Genomic DNA, 27220 nt, shown 5'->3' on the forward strand with positions numbered 1-27220 from the left:
TACTAACCCATGTTTTTACAAGATTGGACGCAGGGAGCTGGGGGAGAACTTTGCAGCGAGGGGCTACCCCAGTCAGGTTATTGAGAGGGCGAGTGCACGTTCAGATGTATTGGAAAGGGATAGTCTATTGACCCCCAGAGTGAGGAGTTTTGATGACAGGATCAAATGGGGGCTGGACTATACTCCTTTAGCCCCCAGAATCACCTCCATTATTAGGCAGCATTGGCACCTTTTATCTGACATTCGTGGTTGTGCCTCGGGACTGGCGGTTGGTTTCAGACGGACCAGGTCCATTCGGGACATCGTGATCAGGTCCGAATATTCTGCAACCTCTCCACGCACTACTATGCCCAAAGGCCATCATGCTTGTGGCAATTGCAATGTATGTGGGCATATGGTGGGACTGGACCGGATTATAACGACCCGTTCCGTTCCCAGCAACAAATTCACAAATTGCAAATCTACGAATGTAGTTTACATCATCCAATGCCAGTGTCCCTTGCTCTATATAGGTAGTACCACCCGCCCCCTTAGGATAAGAATTCAGGAGCATCTATCGAGGATTAGGAATGGAGTGATAGAAGCACCCCCGGTTGGACATTTTCAACAGTGTAATCACCTATACCATGATTTCAGGGTTTCAGTCATTGAACATTTGGATTGCCCTCATACAGGGGATATAGGTAAATTACTTATGCGGTTGGAATCCAAGTGGATTTTTCAACTCAATACTTTGACACCGTATGGACTTAATATGGAGATTATGTACTCTTGCTTTCTATGAAAATTGGCAACTTGGGCTGCAAGTTGTTTCATGACTCAGTACCCTCCAGCTGGCTCTAGTTAGTACATTGATTGATTCGGCCCCAAATTGAGTTATATACACAGTTGCTGTTTATTCAATCATGAGTCCGTTAACACCACCTTCTTCTCAAGCCCTCAGAGAATGAGTTTGGTTCTTGCAATTTTCTGTAAGTAAAAAGTCATTGTATTGTGTATATATTGCTAATTGTGATTTATTTTGGCTGTGTAATTCATTTTATTCTACACTTACAGTGTATCCAGTCTGAATTTTTGTATGCCCAAGATGAAGTGAGTTCTCTCACGAAACGGGTTAATGACAATTGCCTGCACATCCCCGTCGGCATTGTTGGACAAATCTTGAATTTTGGGACTGGGAATGTGATTACATCTTCCACGATTCTCTCCATGGGCTTCCATATAAAAATTTTTTGCATGTTGCACTTTAAATGAAAGCAAGGAACTATACGGACTGTAAAGACTTGTTTGAACAACATATGTGCTGTATATGATTATACTGTGTATTTCTGTATTGTATATATTTGAACACATCGCACTTTGCACTTTGCACTTTTACATGTGGACAGGAATATATGTACATTCGTTATAGTGGTGTCCTGGTATTGTGTGTTTTCTTCGCAACAATTGTTCCAGGGCCGCCCGTGGTTTTTCCTGCACTAATGAACATTCAGTTTCTTTATTTGTGGTTTATTGTGTCTAGTTAGTATATCACGGTGCTCTATGAGCTCTTCTTGCCTTGTTCTCCTGTGATTCTCTCTGTTTGGTTTCTGGTAGGATATACCTGTAAGGTCGCGCAGCGCCGCATTCAGTTGTAGTTTCCAGATCAGGCCTGGGGTAGCCCAGTGTAGGGTGAGTTACAGTAATCTAGCCTGGAGGTGACCGTTGCATGGGTCACTGTAGCCAGGTCCTGGGGCATTAGGTAGGGGCAAGTTGCCTGATCTGACGGAGATGGAAAAACGCAGACTTGGCAACCACCATGACCTGGGCCTCCATCGATAGGGAGGCATCCAGGAGCACGCCCAGACTCTTTGCCACTGGCAAAGTTGCCAGTGGTGTCCCATCCAGGGCAGGGAGCTGGATCCCAACATCTGGCAGCCCCCGTCCCAGCAGCAGGACCTCCATCTTCACCGGGTTCAATTTCAGCCTGCTCTGTTTCAACCATGCCATCACAGCTTCCAGAGCTCTGGCCAGATTGTCTGAGGCCATGTCTGGCTGGCCGTCCATCAACAGAAAAAGCTGGGTGTCATCCATGTATTGATGACAGCCCAGCCCAAACCTCTGCATCAACTGGGTGAGGGGGCGCGTGTAGATGTTAAATAACATCGGGGAGAGTACCACCCCTTGCGGAACCCCACACAAGGGGTGACGGGGCGACAGATCTCCCCCGAGCACCACCCTCTGTCCCTGACGCTGGAGAAAGGAGACCAGCCACTGTACGGCTGTCCCCCTAATCCCCATGTCGGCAAGGTGGCTGGCCAGCAAGTCATAGTTGACCATGTCAAATGCTACTGTGAGAACACAAGCAGTGCCGACCCGCCTCGATCCAGATGCCTACGAAGGTCATCTGTGAGGGCAATCAAGGCCGTCCCTGTCCCATGGCCAGGACGGAAGCCAGACTGTAATGGGTCCAGGGCTACAGCATCATTCAGGAATTCCTGCAGTTGTACCGCCACCACCCGCTCAATCACCTTGCCCAGGAATGGGAGGTTCAACACTGGACAGTAACTGGACGGGTCGGTGGGGTCCAAAGGTGTTTTTTTTCAGGAGGGGCCGCACCACTGCCTCCTTTAATTCTCCTGGAAAAACCCCAGAGCTCAGGGAGATGTTAACAATGGCTTCCAAATGGTCCCGTAGCCCTGCCAAGCTGGCCTTCACCAGTCAGGATGGGCAAGGGTCCAGAGGACAGGTGGTTGGCCTCATTCCCTGCAGGATTGTTAAAGAAAAGAGAGAGAGTTTTACATTTGGGCCAATTCTAATACTCTCTTATGTCAGGAACTGTTGTACAAATGGGTTTGAGAAAATCTCATTTCCTGAACCGAGGGAGGAAATAGGAGGCATGACATTGTATGGAAATGTCCTTGATACTGATTGTACTAACCACATACTGTGTAAACTGCCTTGAGTCTCAGTGAGAAAGCTGGACAACAAACAAACAAACGAACAAACAAACAAACACACACACACACACACACACACACACAAACAAACAAACAAAGTGGTGTGCCTGCCCTGAACAAAAGGTTTTTCCCTCAAGGATACCCTTTTCTTCCTCTTCTTTCTCTCCCTATTACATTTTCATAGAAGCTCTGTTGAGAGTATCTCCAGAATAAGGGAAACTAGCAATTAGTATTCCTGTATATATTAATGTCAGCATCTGATTACTACACACAAAGTAAAATTCTATGATCACATAAGTGATAAAGTTTTTGTGAAAGGTTAAACTTACAGAATATCTTTGTCACTGTGATCTTCCTTTTTAATTTCAGATGCTGACCAATGTCAGACATGCTCAGAGGATCAGTATCCAAATCCAAAGCAAGATGGATGCATTTCACGAAGCCTCACTTTCTTATCCTACGGAGAACCATTGGGAGCAGCCTTGGCTTCCTTGGCCCTTTTATCTTCCTTGACCACCGTCATGGTGACGGGGCTCTTTGTTCTGCACTGGGACACCCCCATCGTCAAGGCCAACAACAGGAGCACCACCTGCACCCTCCTGGCCTCTCTGCTGCTCGGCTTCCTTTGCTCTTTTTTGTTTATTGGCCGTCCTAAAGTGGTGACCTGTCTTCTGCGGCAAACCATGTTTGGCATCGCCTTCTCCATCTCCGTTTCATGTGTGTTGGCCAAAACCATCACTGTGGTTCTGGTCTTCATGGCCACCAAACCAGGAAATAGCATCATGAAATGGGCAGGGAGGAGCCTCGCAACATCTGTAATTATTTTCTGTTCTCTCATTCAAATGGGTATCTGCGCCACCTGGATAGCCACCTCTCCCCCATTCCCAGAGTTGGACATGCACTCCCAGATCAGCCAGATCACATTGCAGTGCAACGAAGGCTCAGAGGTCATGTTCTACCTTGTCCTGGCCTACATGGGCTTTCTGGCCATCATCAGCTTCACTGTGGCTTTCTTTGCCCGAAAGTTGCCCGACACTTTCAATGAAGCCAAGCTGATCACCTTCAGCATGCTCCTCTTCTGCACTGTTTGGGTTTCCTTTGTCCCAACCTACTTGAGCACCAAAGGGAAGTACATGGTGGCTGTGGAGATCTTCTCCATCCAGATCTCTAGTGCTGGCTTGTTGGGTTGCATCTTCTTCCCCAAATGCTACATTATTTTAGTGAAGTCTCAGCTGAACACCCGGGAGCAGCTTGTTAGGAAGAAGAATGAGCTCACTTAGTTCTTTATCTCTTTCTGCTCTTCAGACTTTTCTTTCTTCAGCTAGTTCTCTTCACATCTCTCTCTTAGTCTTAATCCAGAACTCTCCAATGAATACATGAGACAACAATGTGGCATTTAGATTTTGTTTTATTCAAACCCTGATCTCAATATTCAGATTTTTTTGAAAGTTTTTTATTTTTCAATACCTAACATACAATAACAGTAACTACAAAAGATTACAATAACACAAGGGAAGGAAAAGAGAGGCGAAAAATGAAAAAGGAAGGGGAGGGTGGAAAAAAGGGAAGGTAACCTACAAACACTAAACACTACACTTCAATGCTTTCCCTTCATACTGCCATAGTAAAGAAATAGCTTAATAGAGTAATGATGGAGTGGTTGATCATACAGGATACAAATTACAATCGAATTCAAATTAAGTTTTCCTCCCCCTCCTGGGTCCCGGACGCAATTCTCTCTGAGCAACTGCCGCCGCAGTGCTCATTTCTCCCCCCCCCCTCCTCAGACTTCTCCCTTTCTTCTTGCTTGGTGCACTGAAATTCCGAATTTTTATCCTCAAAATCCCTTAGTTGATCTTCTGATAGTATCTTATAGGTTTGATCTTTGTAACTAAACCAGATTCCTTCCAGAAATAACCATTTGTACTTTATTCCACGTTCCCTCAGAAGAGCTGCGAGCTTCTTATACTTAAAACGTCTTTTCCGAACTAAAAATGGAACGTCCTTCAGTATCTTAACTTTATTACCCAAAAAGTCCAAATACGCATTGTATGAATTATATAGGATGGTGTCTCGTATCCTTTTAGATGAAAAATCGATGATGATCTCGCGAGGCAGCTGACGCTTCGTTGCATATTTTGAAGAAGCCCGGCGGACTTCCAAAATGGCGCTTTTAACCTCTTCTTTAGTTGCCTTCGCGGGTGTCGCCAGTAGTTCCGAGACCAGACCCCATAAATCCTCATTTTCCTCCTCTTTCACATTCTGGAGGTGCAAAATTGTCTGTGTTCGTTCCACTTGTAGCCCGATCAGCTGGTTCTCCACCAGCTTTAACTCTTTTTTTCGTAGCCTTCACGAGTGATGCACTTTCCCGGGCAGCCTTCTCTGCCCCCCCCCCCCGCTGCTTCCTTAATGGTTTTCACTTCGCTGTCAATTAAGCCCACCCTTTGATCTGTTTCGTTCAGCTTGTCAACAAAGGGTTTTATGGCTTCAACAACCGCCCTGCGCACCAGTTCCTCGAGCAATTCTCCCTTCTGCAGGGCAGCCGAGATTGACTTACCCAGAGTGGGACTTTGTTTTTTCGCTGCCATTTTAGGGGGGGGGACTGCCAGCCCAAATTCTGAAACTCAGCGAAGGGGAAGAACGAGCCTTCTTAGCTTCAGATCCCACCACTCCTTCACGTACGCTTGTAATAACAGAAGGGATTCGCTTACTTGCAGGCTTCCGCCTAGTTCTGTTCTTTGCCGTTTTCCATAGCCTGGCAGCACTCGAGGCGCCGCGCACGTCTGCCGGCCTCCATAGGGACAAACGGGCAATTTACCCCCCACATTGATTCCGGGGGGTTCTTCCCGCAGCGTCCCGGACCCTGCCTCCCCACCTGGGAGTCTTGGGGTCTAATCTTCACAGATCAGCCGCCCAGTCAGGGTGCTCGGGCGCTTCCTCTCACACCCGCTGAGAGGAGCATCCGACATGGCTGAGAAAATGAATTCAGATTTTAACTTGTCTTCTTCAATGTGGGTTGGTGCTACTGGCATTGCACTGAGGGTATGCATTTGGGCAAAGGCACCTAGCCTCCAAATGTGGACAGGTCAAAGTTCTGCTCCCAAACTCCACCCTTTTCTGTGATGTCATTTACATCTGTCAAAATTCCAGTTCTGAATTTAAACCTCTTACATCATGGTATTCCCCCACACCCTCTCAAAACTGCCCTCATGTTTTTCTTAGTGTTAATGGGAAAAAATCAAGTCTGAATTTCCCCCGGAGAATTCATGCCAACCTTCTCATTCCCAGACCATTCTTTCTCTGTAGCAACTCTCGGACTTCCATTTCTCCTTGATTGTAAGCATCCTTCAGGTTAAGTGATCTCTGTAGCTTATGGATCACTGAAATTCAAACAGATATCCTGGCCTCATCTGAAGCTTAGAGCCAAACTACACAAGACACCCAATATGTGTTGGGTTCTCACAAGTTTACCTAGTTAAGCCAGCTGCAGCAGCAGGGTCAGAAGGATAGGAGGGAAAGAGTCAACAAGGGGGGCCCAAATTTGACCAGTGGCTAGCAGAGGCAGAAGGAGCTGCTGCTGCCACCACTACAGCTGCTAGACCCCACTGAGGATTCCTCACAATCACCCTATGATATAGGTTAGTGTGCGTGAGGGCGTTACCGTCCCAGAGTCAGCTTCCCTGAATAAGTTGGGATTTAAACATATAAGCCCCCCACCACCACCCCAGAATTTAGTCCGATATGCTAACTCCTATCTAACCCTGTCTTTGTATTCCACCCTCTTTGGGTGAAAGAGAGAAAAAAAGGGAACTACATATATTGAAATCGCTAATTATCGGTTATAAAATTATTTCTAAATGCTGCAATATTGTAATTTAAAGACCTTGAATGTTAGGAACCCATAAGTTCCTGAATGTTCAGTAACGATTAATATTAGAAGTTCATTCAGCTTTGAGATCATGCAATTGTGTCCCGCTCTGTCACGTTTAAATGTCTCCTGTGTCAGAAATCTGTGTCAGACAGTTGAACAAAACAAGTAAAAAAGATGTTGGTGTGGTGGTGCAAAGATGCAGATATTGTTATAAAACTGTGGGAAAGACAAGTTGTACTGTTTGGGGAGTAAGAAGAGCCACATTTTCCTTTTGGTTTCTCTTCAGTTGGGCTTGGGGGGAGTGAGAAAGGATGCAGAATGAACGAGCTCTGGAAATTGTGTATTCAATTGTAGCTGGAAGTGTGTTCAAGGAAAACTCCTTTTTAAATGAAGCTAGTAAGAGAATGTAAAACAGTTGATGGCAGGAAGGAAATGGGATTATTTTGATGGAATTAATTGAATGTATTTGTTCTCTTTTCAGTCAGAACTGACATCCATTGTCTTATATAGATTTAAAATAAATGTTTTCTGGGAAAGGATTAGAAGCTGGGTTGGATCCTGTCAGGTCTTGCCAAGTGCTTCCCCAAACACTTCACTGCATCACTTCAGTGTATGAGTTAAAGATGATTTGATTAAAGAAAGATACCAGGTCAAGAGACTGTACAAGGGAATCGACTGGCATGCCTAAAGATAGTAAAACAGGATCAATTACAGGTTAGTGCCTTCACCCCCCCCCCACCACCCCAGGGAGAAGGAGAGGCCTTTAGAAGTTTTGGTGCGCGTCACGTAGGAAGAAGGGAGGGGGGAGAAAGGAGCTCAGCTCAGTCTCTGTGTTAAACCAAGGTCGTGTTCCCAGGCTTCAGCAGGGACTTATAACCAAAACACCTTGCCTGGAAGATAAGCAGTTAGCAACAAAGCAACAGACGTTTGGTTCTATTTTGCACACACTCAGAGGCCCTGAAGCACAATACTATAAAACAATACACTTGATGCACGGCAGACATGCTGAAAGCCTATTGGACAATTCCTGGCTGAATCGTTCAAAGCCCTGTTGTATCCTGTCCTCTCAGAACTAGAAAGTGAAGGAAAATTCCACTTGTAGGCAAAAGCAGCACTTGAATCTACGTGAAACTAAATGGTTTGCATCAAGGAAAAAAGAGTCACAGTGTAGAAAAAACCCATGCTACCTATGATGAAGATGGGTTCTAATAAAGGATGCTAGCAAGAGGCTGATAGCCAGTGGATGATAATGATAGGCAGAGACTTTGTATTCCATGTTGTGCTGCTGCCATGACATCATCTTGCTGAACTCTATGGTTTAACCATAGAGCTTTGGGCAAATACTAGAGCTGGAGGTGGGAAGTGTCCCCCTAAAGAAAGAGACTTAGGGCCAAGCTACAAGTGACGAATGACGCTTGAACGGCAGGTGTATTTCTCCCTGTTCACTTTGTCACTTTGTCATTCGTCACTTATAGCTTGGCCCTTAGTCTCTCAAGTTCAAACCCAACTTTTCCATTGAGCTGGTGGCCCTCATACGGAACTCCTCGTCATATTGGAGCCAGGCTGCTCCAGCGAAGTCCATATAGGCCTGGTAAATACTGTTGATATACTGAAAAAGTGGGGCAGCTTGCAAAGGTTGTGCCCTGGCGACAATGCCAGCATCAATCAACATCCCCAGGAGCTAATTGGCCCATGTCCTATCCACCTTCCTGCGCTTCAAGCGTTCCTTCTCCTGGTCATCCAACTCCTCCTCCTCTTTCTTTTCTAACTCTCTCAAGAGGAATGTGAGAACATCCACATACCCTCCCTTCAGGATCTTCTCCCTGGTGGCCAGAGTCAGATGATCACCCAATGGCATTGCTGTGTCCTCAAAAGGAAAAGCGTGGAAAGGAACAGACCCATAGGTGGCAATGCCCACACCCAACTTAACGCAGCTGATATCAAGAGTGGAGCAGGTGGCAAGGCCCTCTCCCCGCCTTAACCCAGTTGGTGTTACGAGCACAGCAGGTGGCAATACCTAGCCCCCACCTTAACCCAGCTGGTATCAGCAATGGAGCAGGTGGCAATGCTTGGCCCCCTTTGAACCAGCTGGGATCAGAAGCAGAGCAGTTGGCAATGCCTGCCTTAAACGAGCTACTATTAGGAGATGAGAAGGTGGCAATGCCCTCTCCCCGCCTCAACTCAGCTGGTAATAGGAGTGGAGCAGATGGAAATGCCACTCCTGGCCTTAACCCAGCTGGTATTAGGAGTGGAGCAGGTGGCAATGCCTATTCCCCTTCACCAAGCTGGTATTAGGAGTGGAGCAGGTGGCAATGCCCACTCCCCTTTCACCCAGCTGAGATCAGAAGTAGGTAGGTACAAAAAGGCTCCACTCCTAATAACCCAGCTGTTACTAGGAGAGGAGCAGGTGACAATGCCACCCCTGGCATTAACCCAGCATTAACCCAGCTGGTAATAGGAGTGGAGCAGGTGGCAATGCCCATTCCCCTTCACCCAGCTGGGATCAGAAGCACGTAGGTACAAAAAGAACAAAGGCAACCCAGGGTAGAAAAAACTTTTAAATCCTTATTTCATATATGGAATTTAATCTGCAAACATTATTAAAGTGACTCAGTGCAAACGATTCTTTGAATGTACATTGAAAATCAAATGCAAAACTACCAAGTTCTCACTGAGTAATAATAAATACAGAATGCTCAGTTTTACACAATGTTAGTCAAATGCCACTCATTCAGACAGTCCAGTTGGATAACCTGAAGTGGCAATGAAGTCCAAAGTGGTCAGTTGCATTTGTTATATCTTAGAACTGTTGTCTTCATTTGAGTCTTATGAAGAATTAATTAGAAGATGGCAAGCATCCAAGGTCTAAGGGACCCGACAAGGTACTGGTTAAAATCACCCTTGTTTACGAGGAGCCAGCTTCATCAGGGGTCAGGGAGACCTTGCCATCAAAGCACCACGCTGATGCTTCGCTTCTCTCCAGCGGCACCCAGACGCACCCTCTCCTGGAGCTAGGAGTATGAACACTGGGGGCTTACCTGTGCCCTGTAATTATCAAAATTACCGTGATCAAACTCAGCTTCCCATGCATTACCTGCTGTCACCTGCTAAATGAATTACAAAATAAGTCATATTAAACTCCATCGGTTGTGAAACGTCAAACCAGTCTGGATCACAGTGATCTGGGAGGTTACCGAGAAGAAGGCAGAGCTGCCTCCAATGAAATCCTGAAATTATGGCTTAGAGGGAAAACCTGGGCAGGAATAGCATTGATCAGTGTCTTGAGAGCAGATGTCGTCGTTGCCCTCACTGGCTGAGGTGCTGGTCACAAAGCAGGAGGTCAGCTTGAACTGGAGCAGAAAGCTGCAAACAGTCAAATGGCTTTTATTAGTGTTATTCCTCCTCTTGCTTCCCCCTCAGGCTTTCAACAGAAATTTGAGTTCTTCTGTGTGCTGGGAATATAAATTGGTTTCACGTATAACCGAGTATCTTATTATTGGTGAATCTGGCTCCGTTTCATTTGGAGAAATGGAAATCAACAACTTTACCGACAAGGGATCCGATTTCCCAAAAAACTGGTAAGCCCCCGTCAGTGATGAAACCATCTGCAGTGTTTCTTAAAATAACTCCTGTCGCTTGTAGAGAATTCAAGTCTAAATTATTTCAGAGAGATTCAGAAGAAGGAAAGCTTCTTCACAGAGGCTTTTCTATGCAGGTCCACAAAAGGAGAGGATGGGTCTTGTTTGCCTAGGTGCAACATTTTGAGCACGCAGGAGAATTGTTTAACATGAGTCTTTGTCATGTGCCCTTTTAGGGAAAGGCCTGCAGATTGGCACCTTTCTGAAGGAAAGGCCATCACAGTTCTAACTTGACAACTAAAACTTTGATACTATGTTGGGTACTAGGCTTTTCCATATAGCCACTTTACACCTTTGAGGAAGTCAGTAGGAAAAGAAGAAGATCTGAAATGAGGTGGCTTGACTCGCTGAAGGAAGCCATGGCCTCCAGTTTGCAAGATCTCAGCAAGGTTGTTAATGAGAGGATGTTCTGGAGGTCTTCCATTCATAAATTTATTATAAGTCAGAAGCGACCTGACAGCACGTAACATACACAATTCACACATTCAGTCATCGTGGAGGAGTGAAAAGAAAAATCATTCATGTATGAATTTGAACCAAAACCAGTTCCCCATATTTCTCAGCTTTACTAATGGCAATGCAGTGAGATAAACAAAAGGAGTAACCTCAGGTCTCCATTTTGCAGTAGATGCCAAATGACCTAACCTCCATCTTGGAAAATACTTTAAAACTTTTATTTGAATTCTTCAATCACACCACAGTTTTGAGTTCCTGCAAGGCACAGAATTCTGTCTTTTTTTCTGGACAAGCTCATTGTATTTTGTAAGTAGAGGTGTTAGTGTCATAATTCACAATCCTGCAACCCATATGCGTAGACCGCAGAAACAAATTGGGACATTCTGCCATCTTCTGAGAATCTGCCCTGCCCTGCACAGCTGCCAAGTTAACACAGTGCTGCTCTGCAGAATGCCCGTCAACCTATCCAGGCATGGCTCACTCTTAAATCCCTGCAGAGTAACCTGTCCAGGCAACAGATTCAGAGACTCTGGCAGGAAAATCAGAGGCCACCTCCCCGCTCCCATTTCTGCTACTTATTAGTATCATGTTTTCCATGAAACACACATCCCCTATTTTTACAGTGATGATGATATGACTCTTTGGCTAAGTATCTGTGCCAGAATGTTCTTCTTTTCTTTTTGATTACTGGGTTTGTGGTGGGTAGAGGCATCAGGGTTTCAAAGGTGTTTTTTGCTAGTTAGCAGGAGGATAGTTTGTATGAATGACGTCCCTGCTGCAGAGCCTTAGAAATGCAGATGACCCCGGCTGAAAGAGGGACAGGTGTGTCCTGAAAGCACACAATCCATGGGGACATTTTGAGTCTTTGAAGTTGCCCGAATTGTCTGGTCTCTTCCTGTCTCTGCCTGGCAGATTTCAAGGGAGAGCGGTTCTTGGGGGTTTCAGAGAACATCTTGGGAAAAGCAAGGTATTAAAGGGTGATCTCCATTTCATTGCAGGTTAATCCCTAAAAACTACCAGCACTTTTGGGCCTTTGATTTTGCTGTGGATGAGATCAACCAGAATACGCATCTCTTGCCCAACATCACACTGAAATACTTCTTTGGAAATAATTATTTTAATACCTTTGTTGCTAGTAAGAACACTTGGTTACTTCTGGAAAACTACCAGGGGAATCCCACCAATTACAACTGTGAGACTCAGAAGAGTATAATGGCTGTTGTAGGTGCCCTCTCCTCTCAAAACTCAATTCAGATAGCCCACATGATAACTAACTACAAGATCCCACAGGTATGCACGCTCAGAGGAATGTGTGTAGCAGTCACTTGGTAGCAGAGTAGCTCAAACTGTCCCCCAAAACTGTTCCTTTACCAACAACAGAGGCTGTAGTCCCAATAAACAAACACTTCATAAAATTTCAGATGATTTTGTTCCTGCATATCTAGGGCCCTTTGTAGGGCTACATTCCCCTTCTTCTCATACCATGTGGTGAGGACTGACTAAGCAGAAGTTTTAATGACTCCCCCTCCCCCCTTTAATGTCTTGGAAGATCATCACTATAATTCCTGAGGTCTCATGGAAGGCTTGGCTAAAAATCCTTCCCAGCCACTTTCTTCCGCATTGGACTCTATCTCAGTCCCAGAGTTCATAGGAAGATTTGGGGAAACAGGAGAAACCAGGCTTTCAGGGTTCCAGCTGAAATGATGACTTTTGGGTGGTGGAACCATTTGGTGGAGCTATTCATTGTGCTAAAAACAGAACTCGTGGCTTATAAAACAATGCTCTCTCTCAATAATTTATTTTCTTTATATTAGCTTAGTTAAAAGATAATAGAAATCTGCTTTTTTTAAAAAAAAGTATATATGTGCGAAACCAGCAATTAATTGTTTGTGTTGTGACGCTAATGCGGGGATTAAATTCATTGCATCAGAGATGTAAGTCTTGATTTAAATAACTGAGTGATGCATTTCTCCATATTAAAAGTATATTTTTACTCCTATAAGCTAAGTTACGGCTCCTTTGACCCAGTGCTGAGTGATAAGATTAAGTTCCCTTTTTTCTATCGGATGTTTCCAAGCGAAAACGCTCAGTATGTGGGGATCGTTCAGCTGCTCAAGCACTTTGGATGGACGTGGGTCGGCCTCCTCACCTCCGATGATGAGAGTGGAGAAACGTTTCTGCAGACCCTGAGACCCAGGCTCCTCCAGAACAACATTTGTCTCGCTTTCACACAACTGATGCCAATTTTACTGGAATATGAACCAAGTAAAAGCAAAGCCAATATCTTTTTTTCTCTCTGGTTGAATGAAGTAAATGTCATCCTTGTCCATGGGGATTTTCTGTCCATGAATCATTTACGACTAATTCTGCTAGAATATGACTTTGATGACGAGCCTCCGATGCAGAGGGTGTGGATCATAACTGCAAAGTGGGATTTCACTGCGGTGGTTGCTTGGGACGGTTTCCCCACCCAATCCCTCAATGGCACCTTGTCCTTTGAAATGCACACAAACGTGGTGCCAGGATTCGAGGAGTACCTTGAGAACCTAGACCCTGTGGTGTTTCCTTTGATCCTTGATTTCTGGGTAAAATCTTTTAAGTGTTCTGTCCCATGGTTTAAGCAACTTTCACCAAACCTTCCCCGCTGTACTGGGAAAGAGAAACTGAGGAGTCTCCCTGGATCTGTCTTCGAAATGAGAATGTCTGGTGAGAGCTATAGCAGCTATAATGCTGTTTATGCTGTAGCACATGCTTTCCATGCCCTCCATTCATCGATTGTCAAACAGAGAGCAAAGAGACATAGAGACAGGTGGACATTTCAGAATGTACAGCCATGGCAGGTAAGTCTAAGTTCCAGTTTTGTCACACATCATTATTGTACTGGATATCAAAAAGTATTCAGTTATGGTCTTTTTAAAGGAGTTAAGAAATACCCAGAACATCACCCCAGGATTCACATCAAAATTACAAGAATTGGGTCTGCATTCTATATGCTGTCAAGAGCCTTCCTTTAATTTAACAGGGAATCGAAAATGGGAAAGGTACAGAGCAAGAACTCAGAGTCTCTCTACAAGAGACCTCTTATACGAGTCTGCTCAAGTGAAGGGAGATGCAATGATAGCTGGGAAGAATTCTTTAAATGACAGAAGTAAAGGCTCTATCAGTTTCACCTCTCTAGAGCTGAAGAGATCGCTCCTCAGAGGGTTTATTTATTTCATCTTTACCTCCCTGAAGGGAAGGTGAAATTTATAAAGCCTTCAGGAAATGAAGATGAAATAAACAAACTCTCTGAGGAGTGATCTCTACCAGCTCTAGAGAGGTGAAACTTTCACAGCCTTTGACCCTTTAAACTACCCTTCCTGGCTAACACAAGTGTCCACTTGAGTGTCGTCATGTAAGTGGTCTCATGTATCGAGACTCTCAGCTTCACAGGCAGAGGGCAATTCTGAGCCATAGATATGAGGACAACTCTGGCCAGAGGAAGATCAGTGGGTACAGCTGACACTTCGGTCAGAGAGCCCACCGAGGAGACAGAGAGGTGAGAGCCCACTGCTAGTTTCCTGCCTCTAAGGGAGGAAGAGATGAAGTGACCTACAAAGAGAGGGTTTCAAATAGGGGTGTAAAATCTCTGGAAATGGAAAAGAAGCTCTCTTACGATGTATTCATTATGCTCCTAAACTCTGTCCCATTAACATGAGGGATTAAGACATCAACCCCACTGTGAGCAAATATGCCTGAATAAAAGGGAAGAAATCCTAACCTGGGAGATTGACATAATAGAGGATTTCTGAACACTTAATTTCAAGAATAACTAGCCTAACCTTATTCTAACCATCTCATAAGTATGCAGCAGAATAAGAGGATTTACTGCTTGATTGCTTTTCATTTGACCCTTGTTCTGATTGCCATATAAATATATCATGTGTGTGCTTTGATTGCTTTATAAATAACAATGAATACACTTATATACCCCTTTTCTAGAAAGATTAGTGCTCTGCTCAGATCAGTGAACAAAGGTCAGTGTTAATTTTATACCAACAATACAGCTGGGGAGCTGGGGCCGAGAGGAGTGGCCTCGCAAGGTCACCTACTGAGCTGATGGTAGTAGTGGGATTTGAACCAACAGAGTGCTGATTTGCCACCTGACCACTTGGTTATTAAACTTTATTAAGCTTTATTAAATCTTCATTAACTTTATTAAAACTGTATTTCTTTATAAAACTTATTTGGATGCTGGAAGCTTGTTATTTGGACTCACACCGTCACACAGTTAGGTCACCCTTATCCAGGAGTAGTAAGGAGAGAGAGAGTGGCTGCAGATCCTTTCACTCTTGGGCTGTGCAAATATGCGTGTGGGTATCTGTATTAGCTGGCAAGTGTGAAATAGAAGAGTCAGAGAACCACTGTCTTCAAGTGGCACAGTAGTAAAGCATGCTGAAGTGGTAGTCCTTTGGCACGAGATACTCTGAGAGTTGTGTTTGCCTCCCCAGTCGAAATAAAAGGCAGACACAAAGCTTGGGTATAAAATTGGGCCACTTTATTCATTTCAACACAAACTGTCAATACAGCAAGGGATCTAACAAACTAGCGGTACAGGTCAAGCCCTGGGGTCACCCATGACCTCCGCCTTGACCTGTCTGGGCGAGCCCCCACTGCCTCGGGGGTGAGCCATACAATGCATGGCTGGTACCTGACCGGCCAGGTAAATGGTTCCCCCTCCAAGCCTGCAGCACCTTGCCATACAGCAGAAGGGCCTTCCTTGTACAGGGGAGCCACGTGGCAGTCTGCCCTCGCAACCGGCTGCCGTGGAGCCCACCAGTCGCTTCTGACAGACCCCAATTCCCCACCAATGGGGATGTGCCAAGGGGGTCACCGTCCCGCTCCTTTCCCCATCCTAACCTGCCAGTGGCCAAAATATTTGCAGCTCCACCATTCCAGTTACTAGGACTCCATCCTCCATCCTTGTCAAATCAGCCTTGTTTTTAACATCCATTTCTTTTAATTTCAATATGAAGCGCACCTCTGAATGTAAGAGTCTGTAAGTATCTGAAGTGAGCTGTGGCTCACAAAAGCTCAACCCCACCACTAATTTTGTTAGTCTTACAGGTGCTACTGGATTCTTGCTCTTTTCCACTGCTACAGACGGACTAATATGGCTCCCCATCTTGACCTGTGAATGTAACATTGTCCTTCCAAAACCCAAAGGGAGTAAATTCTCATGTAGAAATTATTTTGACTGATCAAGGACCAGTCCAGCAGGTGTTCCTTCATCCTCTCAATCTCTGTCTTTGCTGCCCAAATCTCACATACTTCCAGTCTCCCACCGGTTGTATAACTACATGAATACAGTTTATATTTATCACAGGCACATCCCTGGGTCTGGCAGAGAGCTGTTTTCTGAAGCTCTGTGTTTCCCAGGCAAGTGGGGTTCCAACTCCAATTAAGAACATGGTGAGTGGACAGAAGGAAACTGGAGATTCCATCCATACCCTTTCCACATTCTAAATCAGTCCACTGTGGTGTGTGTGCAAGTGTGTGTGGGGGTGCTGTCTGGCCCACTGTGGAAACAAAATGTGATGCTCTTCAGTACACATGGGAGCTGCTGTAACATAGTGGTTATTAATAAGCAGTTGAGCTCCAAGTCAGCACTCTGACTTGCCATGAGCTTAGAACATTGTCTTGGGTAAGGGCCAAGCTACAAGTGATGAATGACACAGGTCGGACACTTGTCAGCTTCCCTCAAGTTTTGATGGGAAATGTAGGCATCCTGGTATTGCAGTTTGGCTCTCTTACTGCTGTCCAATGGACTTTTCAACTGTCACTTGTCCATCTCTTCATGCTATGTGCTCCTAATCTGAACTATAGAAATTGTTCAATTTCTATATCCATTCCATGACACAGTCCCCATCTAATCCGGATTTCAACCCTCCAGCCATTGCAAACAGACCCATCTCTACACTCTTATATGCAGACGATACAGTTATCCTGTCATATACTGAAGTAGGGCTGAGAAGAGCCCTCCGAGCACTTTCATTGTATTGCAATGATGAACATCTCACCATAAATTTTACCAAAACCACAGTACTTGTCTTTGGCAAAAGACCCACCTTACACAGGTGGCAAATAGATGGACATAAGATTAAGCAGGTAAAGGTGTTCAGGTATTTGGGAGTTGCATTTCAGTACTCAGGTTCATGGGCTGCACACCTTTCTCAGGTCACAGAATCTGCCCATAAAACAGCCCATTTTGCCCATTCTGCCTATTTTGAGATTTTTCCATACTAAAGGAGGTGCTTATATTCCACATGCCCTGAAGGTTTTTCAAGGCAAGACAATACCTCAGCTTATGTAGGGTGCTCAGGTATCCCTGTACAAAGATTACTCCAAGCTTGAAGTAATCCAATCAAAAACTTTAAGATCTTTATTAGGGGTGCCAAGATGCATCCATAATGCTTTGCTCAGGCTAGAGGCTGGATTAGTAACATTGGAAACCCGGGCATGGTTCCATGCCATCTGTCTATGGCTCAAGATAAAAATTTCCCCTTCAGGATTAACAACTCTAATTTTCCTAGACAGTTTCCATTCAAGATGGATCTCAACAATAGAACGCAAATTGTCGCTACTGGAGCCAGAATAATTATTAAACAGAGACTATGGGACACTTCTCTCCAAGTCGATAGAGCATGGGCCTTAAATGTCCCGTTAGTGGGGAACAGAAAACAAAATTTTACTCCACGTAGCTATCTCTTTTCATTGGAGTTTCCAAAATACCACAGAGCTTTTACCTTAGCATGTTTTAATGCTCTCCCATATGCTGTCTTGGAGGGGAGATACACTCACATCCCATACACAAATCGCCTCTGCCCCTGTCAATCCAGACAGGTAGAGACAATAGAGCATGTCCTTCTATATTGTAAGTTCTATCAGGAGATTCGAACAAAGCGTATCTCACCAGTTATTGCTGCCCACCCAGGCAGACCAAGTCAGTCTTATTCTGCCCTCCTTCTAACTGATTCCTGCCAAGAAATTACTGCTAAGGCCGCAAGGTTCTGTGCTTTGGCTAGTGTAATCAGACAGAACATTATTACTTCCTCTAGAAATTTTAATTAAGATTTTAACGATTTTACCCATTTTAGCACACTGATATACTTAATTCTTAGACATGTGTAAACTTAAAATTAATGCTTAAATTAAACTTAAAATTAAACTTAAAATTAATTTAAAAATTTACAACTCTTACAGTTAAATTTATTTTGTTATCCTTTTAGCTGTTTGCTGTAATGAAATCACTGCTGAGGTAGCAAGATTCTGCACCCTGACTAGTTAAATTAGATAGATTATCACATCTTCCTTTAAGAAATTTTAACCAATATTTAACAATTTTATTTATTTAAATATATTGTTCAGTTTCCTAGATATGCTTAGACATGAAATCAATGTATTTGTTATATATTATTGTACATGCTGACTCAAATTCTGATCCTAGATTGTAATAATAAACTTGAACTTGAGTATTTCTTATATGTAGGGCAGTAAAATGACCAGAAGCTCTGATTCCGTATTGTTCTTACATCTCATCTACCTTATCTGTGACATTCTCAAAATTCATCAGCATCTGCTACTTGGGATGGGTACTGGTCACTATATAGTTGGCAGCGTATTCCTTAAGGGTCAGTCCAGACTGGCCATTTTCCACTTCTATAGCAGCACAGGAAGGATGGGAAGTTGGGCCACATCAGAGACTGCAGACTCAAGTAGAGACTTCTTTCAAAATCCCCAAGTAAGGGGAGAGCAGTCTCGGATGCACACTTTGTAGAAACCTTTCTCGGGAGCAGAAAGAATGCCAGGTATGGGAGAGAGGGCAATGTAGATCCAGTGCAGTTTCATGCATACAGATAAGAATCATGGGAAGGTGCTTCTCTTGAGAATCACTGTGGGGAGAGATTCAAGGGGACCATTTACAAAGAAATCAGAATTGCAATAAAATGGAACAGTCTAGTTGAAGGAGCAGTGGTCAAAGTTTTGCAAAGTATCATGTCACAATCTGCTCCCAACGTGTTTGTCTAACTTTGTAAACATTTCTCCTCTTACCCAGCTGAACTCTTTTCTGAGAAAGCTTCGCTTTAATAATAGTGCCGGGGATGAAATTTTCTTTGATGAAAATGGGGAAATGACCACTGGATATGATATCATTAATACAATCGCATTCGCCAACGAATCCTTTCAGAGAGTCCAAGTTGGAAAGATAGACCAGCAAGCTCCTGTCGGCCAGGAGTTCACCATTAACAGAAGCACCATTGTGTGGAATCCCAAGTTTAAACAGGTATGAAGTGTTTTATCTGAACTTTAGAAGTTGTCATCTGAGAAACATTATGTCTTGTTTACAGTTTGTTAGAATATTTATTCATTTCTCTTCTTACTGAAGAGAACCATATCAGTTTGGAATAGTAAAAATGCAATTGATAAGCACTATAAAGATACAATTTAAATGCACAAACAACAAAGAATAATGGCCTGTATCTCGGGCCCATCCTGAGTCCAAAGGGCCAGCTTGTTCAAGGCTACAGGGCACAGGACAGTGAGAAATGGCCAAGAGCTCTTTGGATCTTGCCCTTCAGCTCACATTCAATCTTTATTATTGGAAGAAGGAAAGATGTGCAAGTCACAGTACAGTTCAAAGGTGGTAGCTAAAACAAAAAGTGTCCAGTAGCACCTTTAAGACTAACCAACTTTATTGTAGCATAAGCTTTCGAGAATCACAGTTCTCTTTGTCAGATGCATGGAGGGCAAGAAGAAACTGGTCAGATATATAGGTGGAGAGGGGAGGGAGGAGTAGCTGCAAACAGTAACTTCTGATATGGAGATCGATTTGCTTCTGTTAAGGAAACGTATCCAACATATTATCACTGATCTACAACCCAGCCTGGAAAATGATGCCTCTCTCTCAGAAGCCCTGGGTGGAAGACCTCTCCTTGCCTACACACAGCCCCTCAACATTAAACAACTTGTCACTTACAATCATGAATTGGCTAGCAGTGTCACCAGCACAGGTTCCAGGCCCTGCAACAGACCCAGATGCCAGCTTTGCCTTTATATCTACCCAGGAAATACAATTACAGGACCCAATGGCATCAACAACACTGTCTCTGGCTCTTACAACTGCTCATCCTCCATGTGATATATGCCCTCATGTGCCAACAATGTCCATCTGCTCTGTACATTGGACAAATCAGCCAACCTCTGCGCAAAAGAATAAATGGACACAAATCTGACATTAGAAATGGAAATGTCCAGAAACCAGTGGCAGAACACTTCAATCTACCAGGACATTCCATCAAGGACTTAAAGGTCACTGTAGTTCAACAGAAATCTTTCAAAAACAAAATCCAACAGGAAGCTGCTGAATTGGAATTCATATGTAAATTTGACTCAGTCAGGCTGGGATTGAATAGAGACTATGAAGGGTTATCTCATTATCAGAAGTAACTGACTTCCTTAACAGAGCAAACTGATCTCCATATCAGAAGCTACTGTTTGCATCTACTCCTCCCTCACGTCTCCACGTCTCCATCTGATGAAGAGAACTGTGATTCTCGAAAGCTTATGCTACAATAAAGTTGGTTAGTCTTAAAGGTGCTACTGGACTCTTTTTGTTTTTGCTACTACAGACTAACACGGCTAACTCCTCTGCAACTTTGAATGTGATAGCTGGCAGCAGTGTTCCTTACAACCTGCTTTCCCTGTCTTTTTCTTTTGACCTGACTACCATTGAGGAAAAAAATTTACACAAATATCCGGGGTAAAATGCTATTTCTGTGGTAAGTGGAACTGTTTTCTAAATGGGAGAAAAAACATTTAAGTATATTGGGGAAGATAAGGGCAGTTAAAATGTTTATAATACCCCAGATGTTATATTTATTTCAGGTACTCCCGGAAGAGATATCTAGGAAGCAATTATTTATGTGGGATCAAACAATTAAAAAGTGGGTATTTGGCTGTAAGGAAGCCATACTACCAGGAAAAGCGATTTACTCATCAAAAGGGAGATCTAGGGTGGGGCATTCCACAATTGGAAAGATACTACGAAGCTTTCCAATTAAGGATGATATTGTAAAAGGATGGTAAAGGTTTGGATAAATGGGTGAGATGGGAAGATAATGTAAACAAAGGAGTAGGTAAGTTTGGAATATTTACAACAAAGGTGAAAAAAGAAATAGAGAATTCATTAGGCCCCCGACAGACAGCATTACAAATTTGGAATAAGAAAAAAGCTACCTGGCTGCCAGCACCTTCAAAATGGAATCCTATTGGATCCTTAAATGAAGATTTAAAAAAAAATTGAATGGATTTTTGGGAGGAATTAAAGCAGAAGCGTTTATACAGAATGAAAGATTTCTATGATTCACAAGGAAATTTGATTCCAATGCAAGAAGTATTAGAGAGAGTGAGAAACCAACCATGGTGAAAGATTATGGGTCTATATATGAAACACAGGACATATAGCGAAGTAGTAAATATGGAGTACAACCCATTTGAAAAATTATATAGTATTAAGGATGTCAATAAGAAGGGTATAGCAAGGAAATGCCCATCAGATTCCCATTCTGGAGTTTGCCATTTTAGAGGTACATTATTTTCGTCCTAAAACACCGTCTTTGTGTCTGTTGTTAGGTGGAGCCAACTTCAACTTGTGTCAAGAGCTGCCAACCTGGATCCAGCAAGCTTACTTTGGAGGGGAGAGAAGCCTGTTGCTATAGCTGTTCTCAGTGCCCTGAAGGGAGGATTTCAGTGCAAATTGGTAAGGAAAAAAGGAATGATTATTAGAGAAACAAGAGAGAGTTTTACATTTGGGCCAATTCTAATACTCTCTTATGTCAGGAACTGTTGTACAAATGAGTTTGAGAAAATCTCACTTCCTGAAACGAGGGACGAAATACGAGGCTTGACATTGTATGGAAATGTCCTTGATACTGATTGTAATAACCACGTACTGTGTAATCCGCCTAGAGTCTCAGTGAGAAAGGCGAACAACAAACAAACAAACAAACAAACAAACAAACAAACAAACAAACAAACAAACAGTGTGGTGTGCCTGCCCTGAACAAAAGGTTTTTCCCTCAAGGATACACTTTTCTTCCTCTTCTTTCTCTCCCTATTACGTTTTCATAGAAGCTCTGTTGAGAGTATCTCCAGAATAAGGGAAACTAGCAATTAGTATTCCTGTATATATTAATGTCAGCATCTGATTTCTACACACAAAGTAAAATTCTATGATCACATAAGTGATAAAGTTTTTGTGAAAGGTTAAACTTGCAGAATATCTTTGTCACTGTGATCTTCCTTATTAATTTCAGACGCTGACCAATGTCAGAAGTGCCCAGAGGATCAGTATCCAAATGAAAAACAAGATCACTGCATTCCCCGAAGCATCGACTTCTTATCCTATGGAGAGCTCTTGGGAGCAGCCTTGGCTTCCTTGGCCCTTTTATCTTCCTTGGCCACCGTCATGGTGATGAGGCTCTTTGTTCTGCACTGGGACACTCCCATCGTCAAGGCCAACAACAGGAGCATCACCTGCACCCTCCTGGCCTCTCTGCTGCTCGGCTTCCTTTGCTCTTTCCTTTTTATTGGCCAGCCTGGGGAGCTGACCTGTCTTCTGCGGCAAACCGTGTTTGGCATCACCTTCTCCATCTCTGTTTCATGTGTGTTGGCCAAAACCATCACTGTGGTTCTGGTCTTCATGGCCACCAAGCCAGGAAACAGCATCATGAAACAGGCAGGGAAGAGGCTGGCGACATCGGTAATAATTCTGCCTTCCCTCATTCAAACCGGCATCTGCACCATCTGGATAGCCACCTCTCCCCCGTTCCCAGAGCTGGACATGCACTCCCAGATCAGCCAGATCACAGTGCAGTGCAACGAAGGCTCAGAGGTCATGTTCTACCTTGTCCTGGCCTACATGGGCTTTCTGGCCATCCTCAGCTTCACTGTGGCTTTCTTTGCCCGAAAGTTGCCCGACACTTTCAATGAAGCCAAGCTGATCACCTTCAGCATGCTGCTCTTCTGCACTGTTTGGGTTTCCTTTGTCCCAACCTACTTGAGCACCAAAGGGAAATACATGGTGGCCGTGGAGATCTTCTCCATCCAGGTCTCTAGTGCTGGCTTGTTGGGTTGCATCTTCTTCCCCAAATGCTACATTATTTTAGTGAAGCCTCAGCTGAACACCAGGGAGCAGCTTGTTAGGAAGAAGAATGAGCTCACTTAGTTCTTTATCTCTTTTTGCTCTTCAGACTTTTCTCTCTTCAGCTAGTTCTCTTAACATCTCTCTCTTAGTCTTAATCCAGCACTCTCCAGTGAATACAGGAGACAACAATGTGGCGGTTAGATTTTGTTTTATTTAAACCCTGATCTCAATATTCAGATTTTAACTTGTCTTCTTCAATGTGGGTTGGTGCTGCTGGCATTGCACTGAGTGTATGCATTTGGGCAAAGCCACCTAGCCTCCAAATGTGGACAGGTCAAAGTTCTGCTCCCAAACTCCACCCTTTTCTGTGATGTCATTTAAATCTGTCAAAATTCCAGTTCTGAATTTAAACCTCTTACATCACGGTATTCCCCCACACCCTCTCAAAACTGCCCTCATGTTTTTCTTAGTGTTAATGGGAAAAAATCAAGTCTGAATTTCCACAGGAGAATTCATGCCAACCTTCTCATTCCCAGACCATTCTTTCTCTGCAGCAACTCTCGGACTTCCATTTCTCCTTGATTGTAAGCATCTGCCAGGTAAACTGATCTCTGTAGTTTGTGGATCACTGAAATTCAAACAGATATCCTGGCCTCATCTGAAGCTTAGAGCCGAACTACACGAGACACCCAATACGTGTTGGGTTCTCACAAGTTTACCTAGTTAAGCCAGCTGCAGCAGCAGGGTCAGAAGGATAGGAGGGAAAGAGTCAACAAGGGGGGCCCAAATTTGACCGGTGGCTAGCAGAGGCAGAAGGAGCTGCTGCTGCCACCACTACAGCTGCTAGACCCCACTGAGGATTCCTCACAGTCACCCTATGATATAGGTTAGTGTGTGTGAGTGCGTTACCGTCCCAGAGTCAGCTTCCCTGAATAAGTTGGGATTTAAACATGCAATCCCCACCACCACCACCCCAGAAATTAGTCCAATATGCTAACTCCTATCTAACCCTGTCTTTGTATTCCACCCTCTTTGGGTGAAAGAGAGAAGAAAAGTGAACTACATATATTGAAATCGCTAATTATCGGTTATAACATTATTTCTAAATGCTATAGGAGCATATATGTGCAATATTGTAATTTAAAGACCTTGAATGTTAAGAACTCATAATTTCCTGAATGTTCAGTAATGATTAATATTAGAAGGTCATTCAGCTTTGAGATCATGCAATTGTGTCCTGCTCTGACAAATTTAAGTTTCTCCTGTGTCAGAAATCCCTGTAGACAATTGAAGAAAATAAATAAAAATGAATGTTGGTGTGGTGGTGCAGAGATGCAGATATTGTTATAAAACTGTGGGAAAGACAAGTTGTACTGTTTGGGGAGTAAGAAGAGCCATATTTTCCTTTTGGTTTCTCTTCAGTTGGGCTTGGGGAGAATGAGAAAGGATGCAGAATGAACGAGCTCTGGAAATTGTGTATTCAATTGTAGCTGGAAGTGTGTTCAAGGAAAACTACTTTTTAAATGAAGCTAGTAAGAGAATGTAAAACAGTTGATGGCAGGAAGGAAATGGGATTATTTTGATGGAATTAATTAAATTTATTTTTTCTCTTTTCAGTCAGAACTGACGTCCATTGTCTTACATAGATTTATAATAAATATTTTCTGGGAGAGGATTAGAAGCTGGGTTGGATCCTGGCCAAGTGGTTCAAAGCCTCATAGTATCCTGTCCTCTCACAACTAGAAAGTGAGGGGGAAATTCCACTTGTAGGCAAATGTAGCAGTTGAATTCAGGTGAAACTACAAGGTTTGCATAAAGTGAAAATAGGCACGGCATGGAAAAATCCAATGCTATCTATGATGAAGTTGGGTTCTAATTAAGGTTGCCAGCAAGTGGCTGATAGTCAGCAGGGGATAGTGACAGGCAGAGACTTTGTTTTCCACGTTGTGTTGATGCCATAACATCATGTTGCCAAACTCTATAGTTAAACCATAGAGCTTTGGGCAAACACTAGAGATGGAGGTGGGAAGTCTCCCCCTGAAGCAAGAGACCTACAGAGCAATCCTAAGCAGAGTGGCACCGGTCTAAGCTCCTTGAAATCAATGGGCTGAGACTGGTGTAACTTTGCTTAGGATTGCACTGTTAGTCTCTCAAACCCAACTTTTCCATTGAGCTGAGTGAATCCCTTCCTGTGGCCAGGAGGGGATAAGCTCTTCTTATCTGTAATTTAAAACCTAGGAGGCATCTGGGTGTGTTCATCAGTGTAGCAAAAAGCTAAGCAAATTTCACAGTTACATGTAGTTTTTTTAATAAAGGAAATAAACCAATTAATTCTCAACCCTTGAACAAAATATTGAAACAAACACATCTCTTTTATTTTGGTTCAAATCTGGAAGCTTGTAAGTACGAAAGGCAAAATTCCATCCTTCAGTTTTCAAAGCCCCTTTATACTGCCATGCTCTGAGTCAAACCTCAACATGTCTCTGCCTCCCTACATACACCTAAAATGTGGAAGACATGCCCAAAGGAGAAGCAAGGCTAGTAGAGATGTTGCGCTCTTCATCATGAATGAATTACTCAGCCAAACTTATCTTATTTGATGATGAGCCAATCCCAGCATGATTTTGCTACCCCTGCAAACACTGTGAATGCCTCATAAACTGATTAGTGGCTGCACAATAACTTTTTGCCCCCAGACATACTTAACATTTGGAGCTGCCTCAAACTGAATGAGGGTGACTAGGAAAAATGAAGACTGAACTCCAGAAAGGGAGGAAAGAGGCAGCATTTGTGTTTTATGGCTACTTTTAAGTTTCATCATAAGTGACAATGGTTTATGGCAAATTTGGTGGAAATGCTTAGGGAATTTGCTTGGCTACATTACCAGAGCAAAGGAAAAAGAAAAGTGAGAGACTTGCATTGCTCTCTGGGAGGCAGACTCCGTTACATCAAGAGCACATGATAAACTAGGGAGTAGATTTTTAATCAAATGGAATTGGTTCCTTTGTCCCGCTCACCATAGAACTTCCAATTGCCCATCTAAGGAGGAAAGAACAGACTAACAGTGAAATCCTAAGCAGAATTACTTCAGTCTCAGGCCATTGGTTGCAATCGGCTTAGACTGGAGTAACTCTGCTCAGGATTTCATCATAAGAACTTCTACAAATGCTTCAGTTTACCTCTGCTATATTAAAAGGACAAATTGCATAGCATGTGGCCTTAGAAGGTTGTCTTGCGGAAACAGAACCCCAGAATGGGCAGAAATTACATGGAGGTGCAGTAAAGTTTCAGCTGCTGAAATGAAGCTCCCCAAAGGAAGACATTTCTAATGTAAAAGTGATGCTCAGTATTGGTGTGTTGTGTGCTACGGAGCCCCCAAAGGGAAGAAAATTCTCAGTCTTAAAGCGGCGATGGGGGAAATACAATTCTCGTGCTCTTTTGCTTTCTCATGTGTGTCTGTGGTTCAGCAATCATACAATATGATCAGCAATCAATTTGGGGTTTATTCATCACAGGCGATTATGACACAAACTAAATCTGCAGGGCTTCGAGCATCCCTAAAGATCTTTAAGGTATCATAAAGTTTCAAGAACTAATCTGATGAAGAGCATTTGGGAGCAGAGATCAACCTCTGCAACATTTGAGTAGCCAGTAATTGCAAGTGGGATATTGGCTTATATGGACCTTTGGAACCACCTTGATGGGATGTTCTACTGCTCTCATATTCATCAACATTTCTTCTCTCATGTCTGTCAAAATTCTACTTTGCTCTGCTGCCTCCTGCCTCCAACAGCCAATTATAGAGCTGAATCTCAACACCACTGATCTTGAGGCAGTTGTGCCTTTATTTACTGACAATTGATATCCAATTTGGAGCTAGAGGAGTGAGTGCAGCTTTGTGGAACTGCACAGCCACCAGTATATAGCACTCTTGATAAAGAAGAGGCGAAACAGGAGTTCAGATTGCGCCCTGTTGAGCGCACGGTGGCTTTCTGTCCTCCCTGCAGGGTTGGCGTCCATTTTGTGGAATCTCCCGATTGGTGCTGGTCATTGGAATGTGTTCATCATTTGACCACCGTGATTAACTCAAAGGAGTGACTCAAGAGACAATTTTGGGACGTCTTCCCCATAG

At 43.6% G+C, this 27220-nt stretch overlaps 1 protein-coding gene across 1 annotated transcript; it reads left to right on the top strand.

The window, feature by feature from the left end:
• The first annotated feature begins 3835 nt into the window (after positions 1-3835).
• On the top strand, positions 3836-23169 carry LOC129339565 (vomeronasal type-2 receptor 116-like). The gene is made up of 5 exons (XM_054994145.1): positions 3836-4024; positions 12908-13489; positions 19000-19227; positions 21576-21702; positions 22259-23169. Exons 1-5 carry the CDS (start codon positions 3836-3838, stop codon positions 23167-23169), a joined length of 2037 nt encoding a protein of 678 aa, XP_054850120.1.
• Positions 23170-27220: the final 4051 nt, after the last annotated feature.

The sequence above is a fragment of the Eublepharis macularius genome, chromosome 12 (genome assembly GCF_028583425.1).
Source record: "Eublepharis macularius isolate TG4126 chromosome 12, MPM_Emac_v1.0, whole genome shotgun sequence".
Taxonomy (NCBI): Eukaryota; Metazoa; Chordata; class Lepidosauria; order Squamata; family Eublepharidae; genus Eublepharis; species Eublepharis macularius.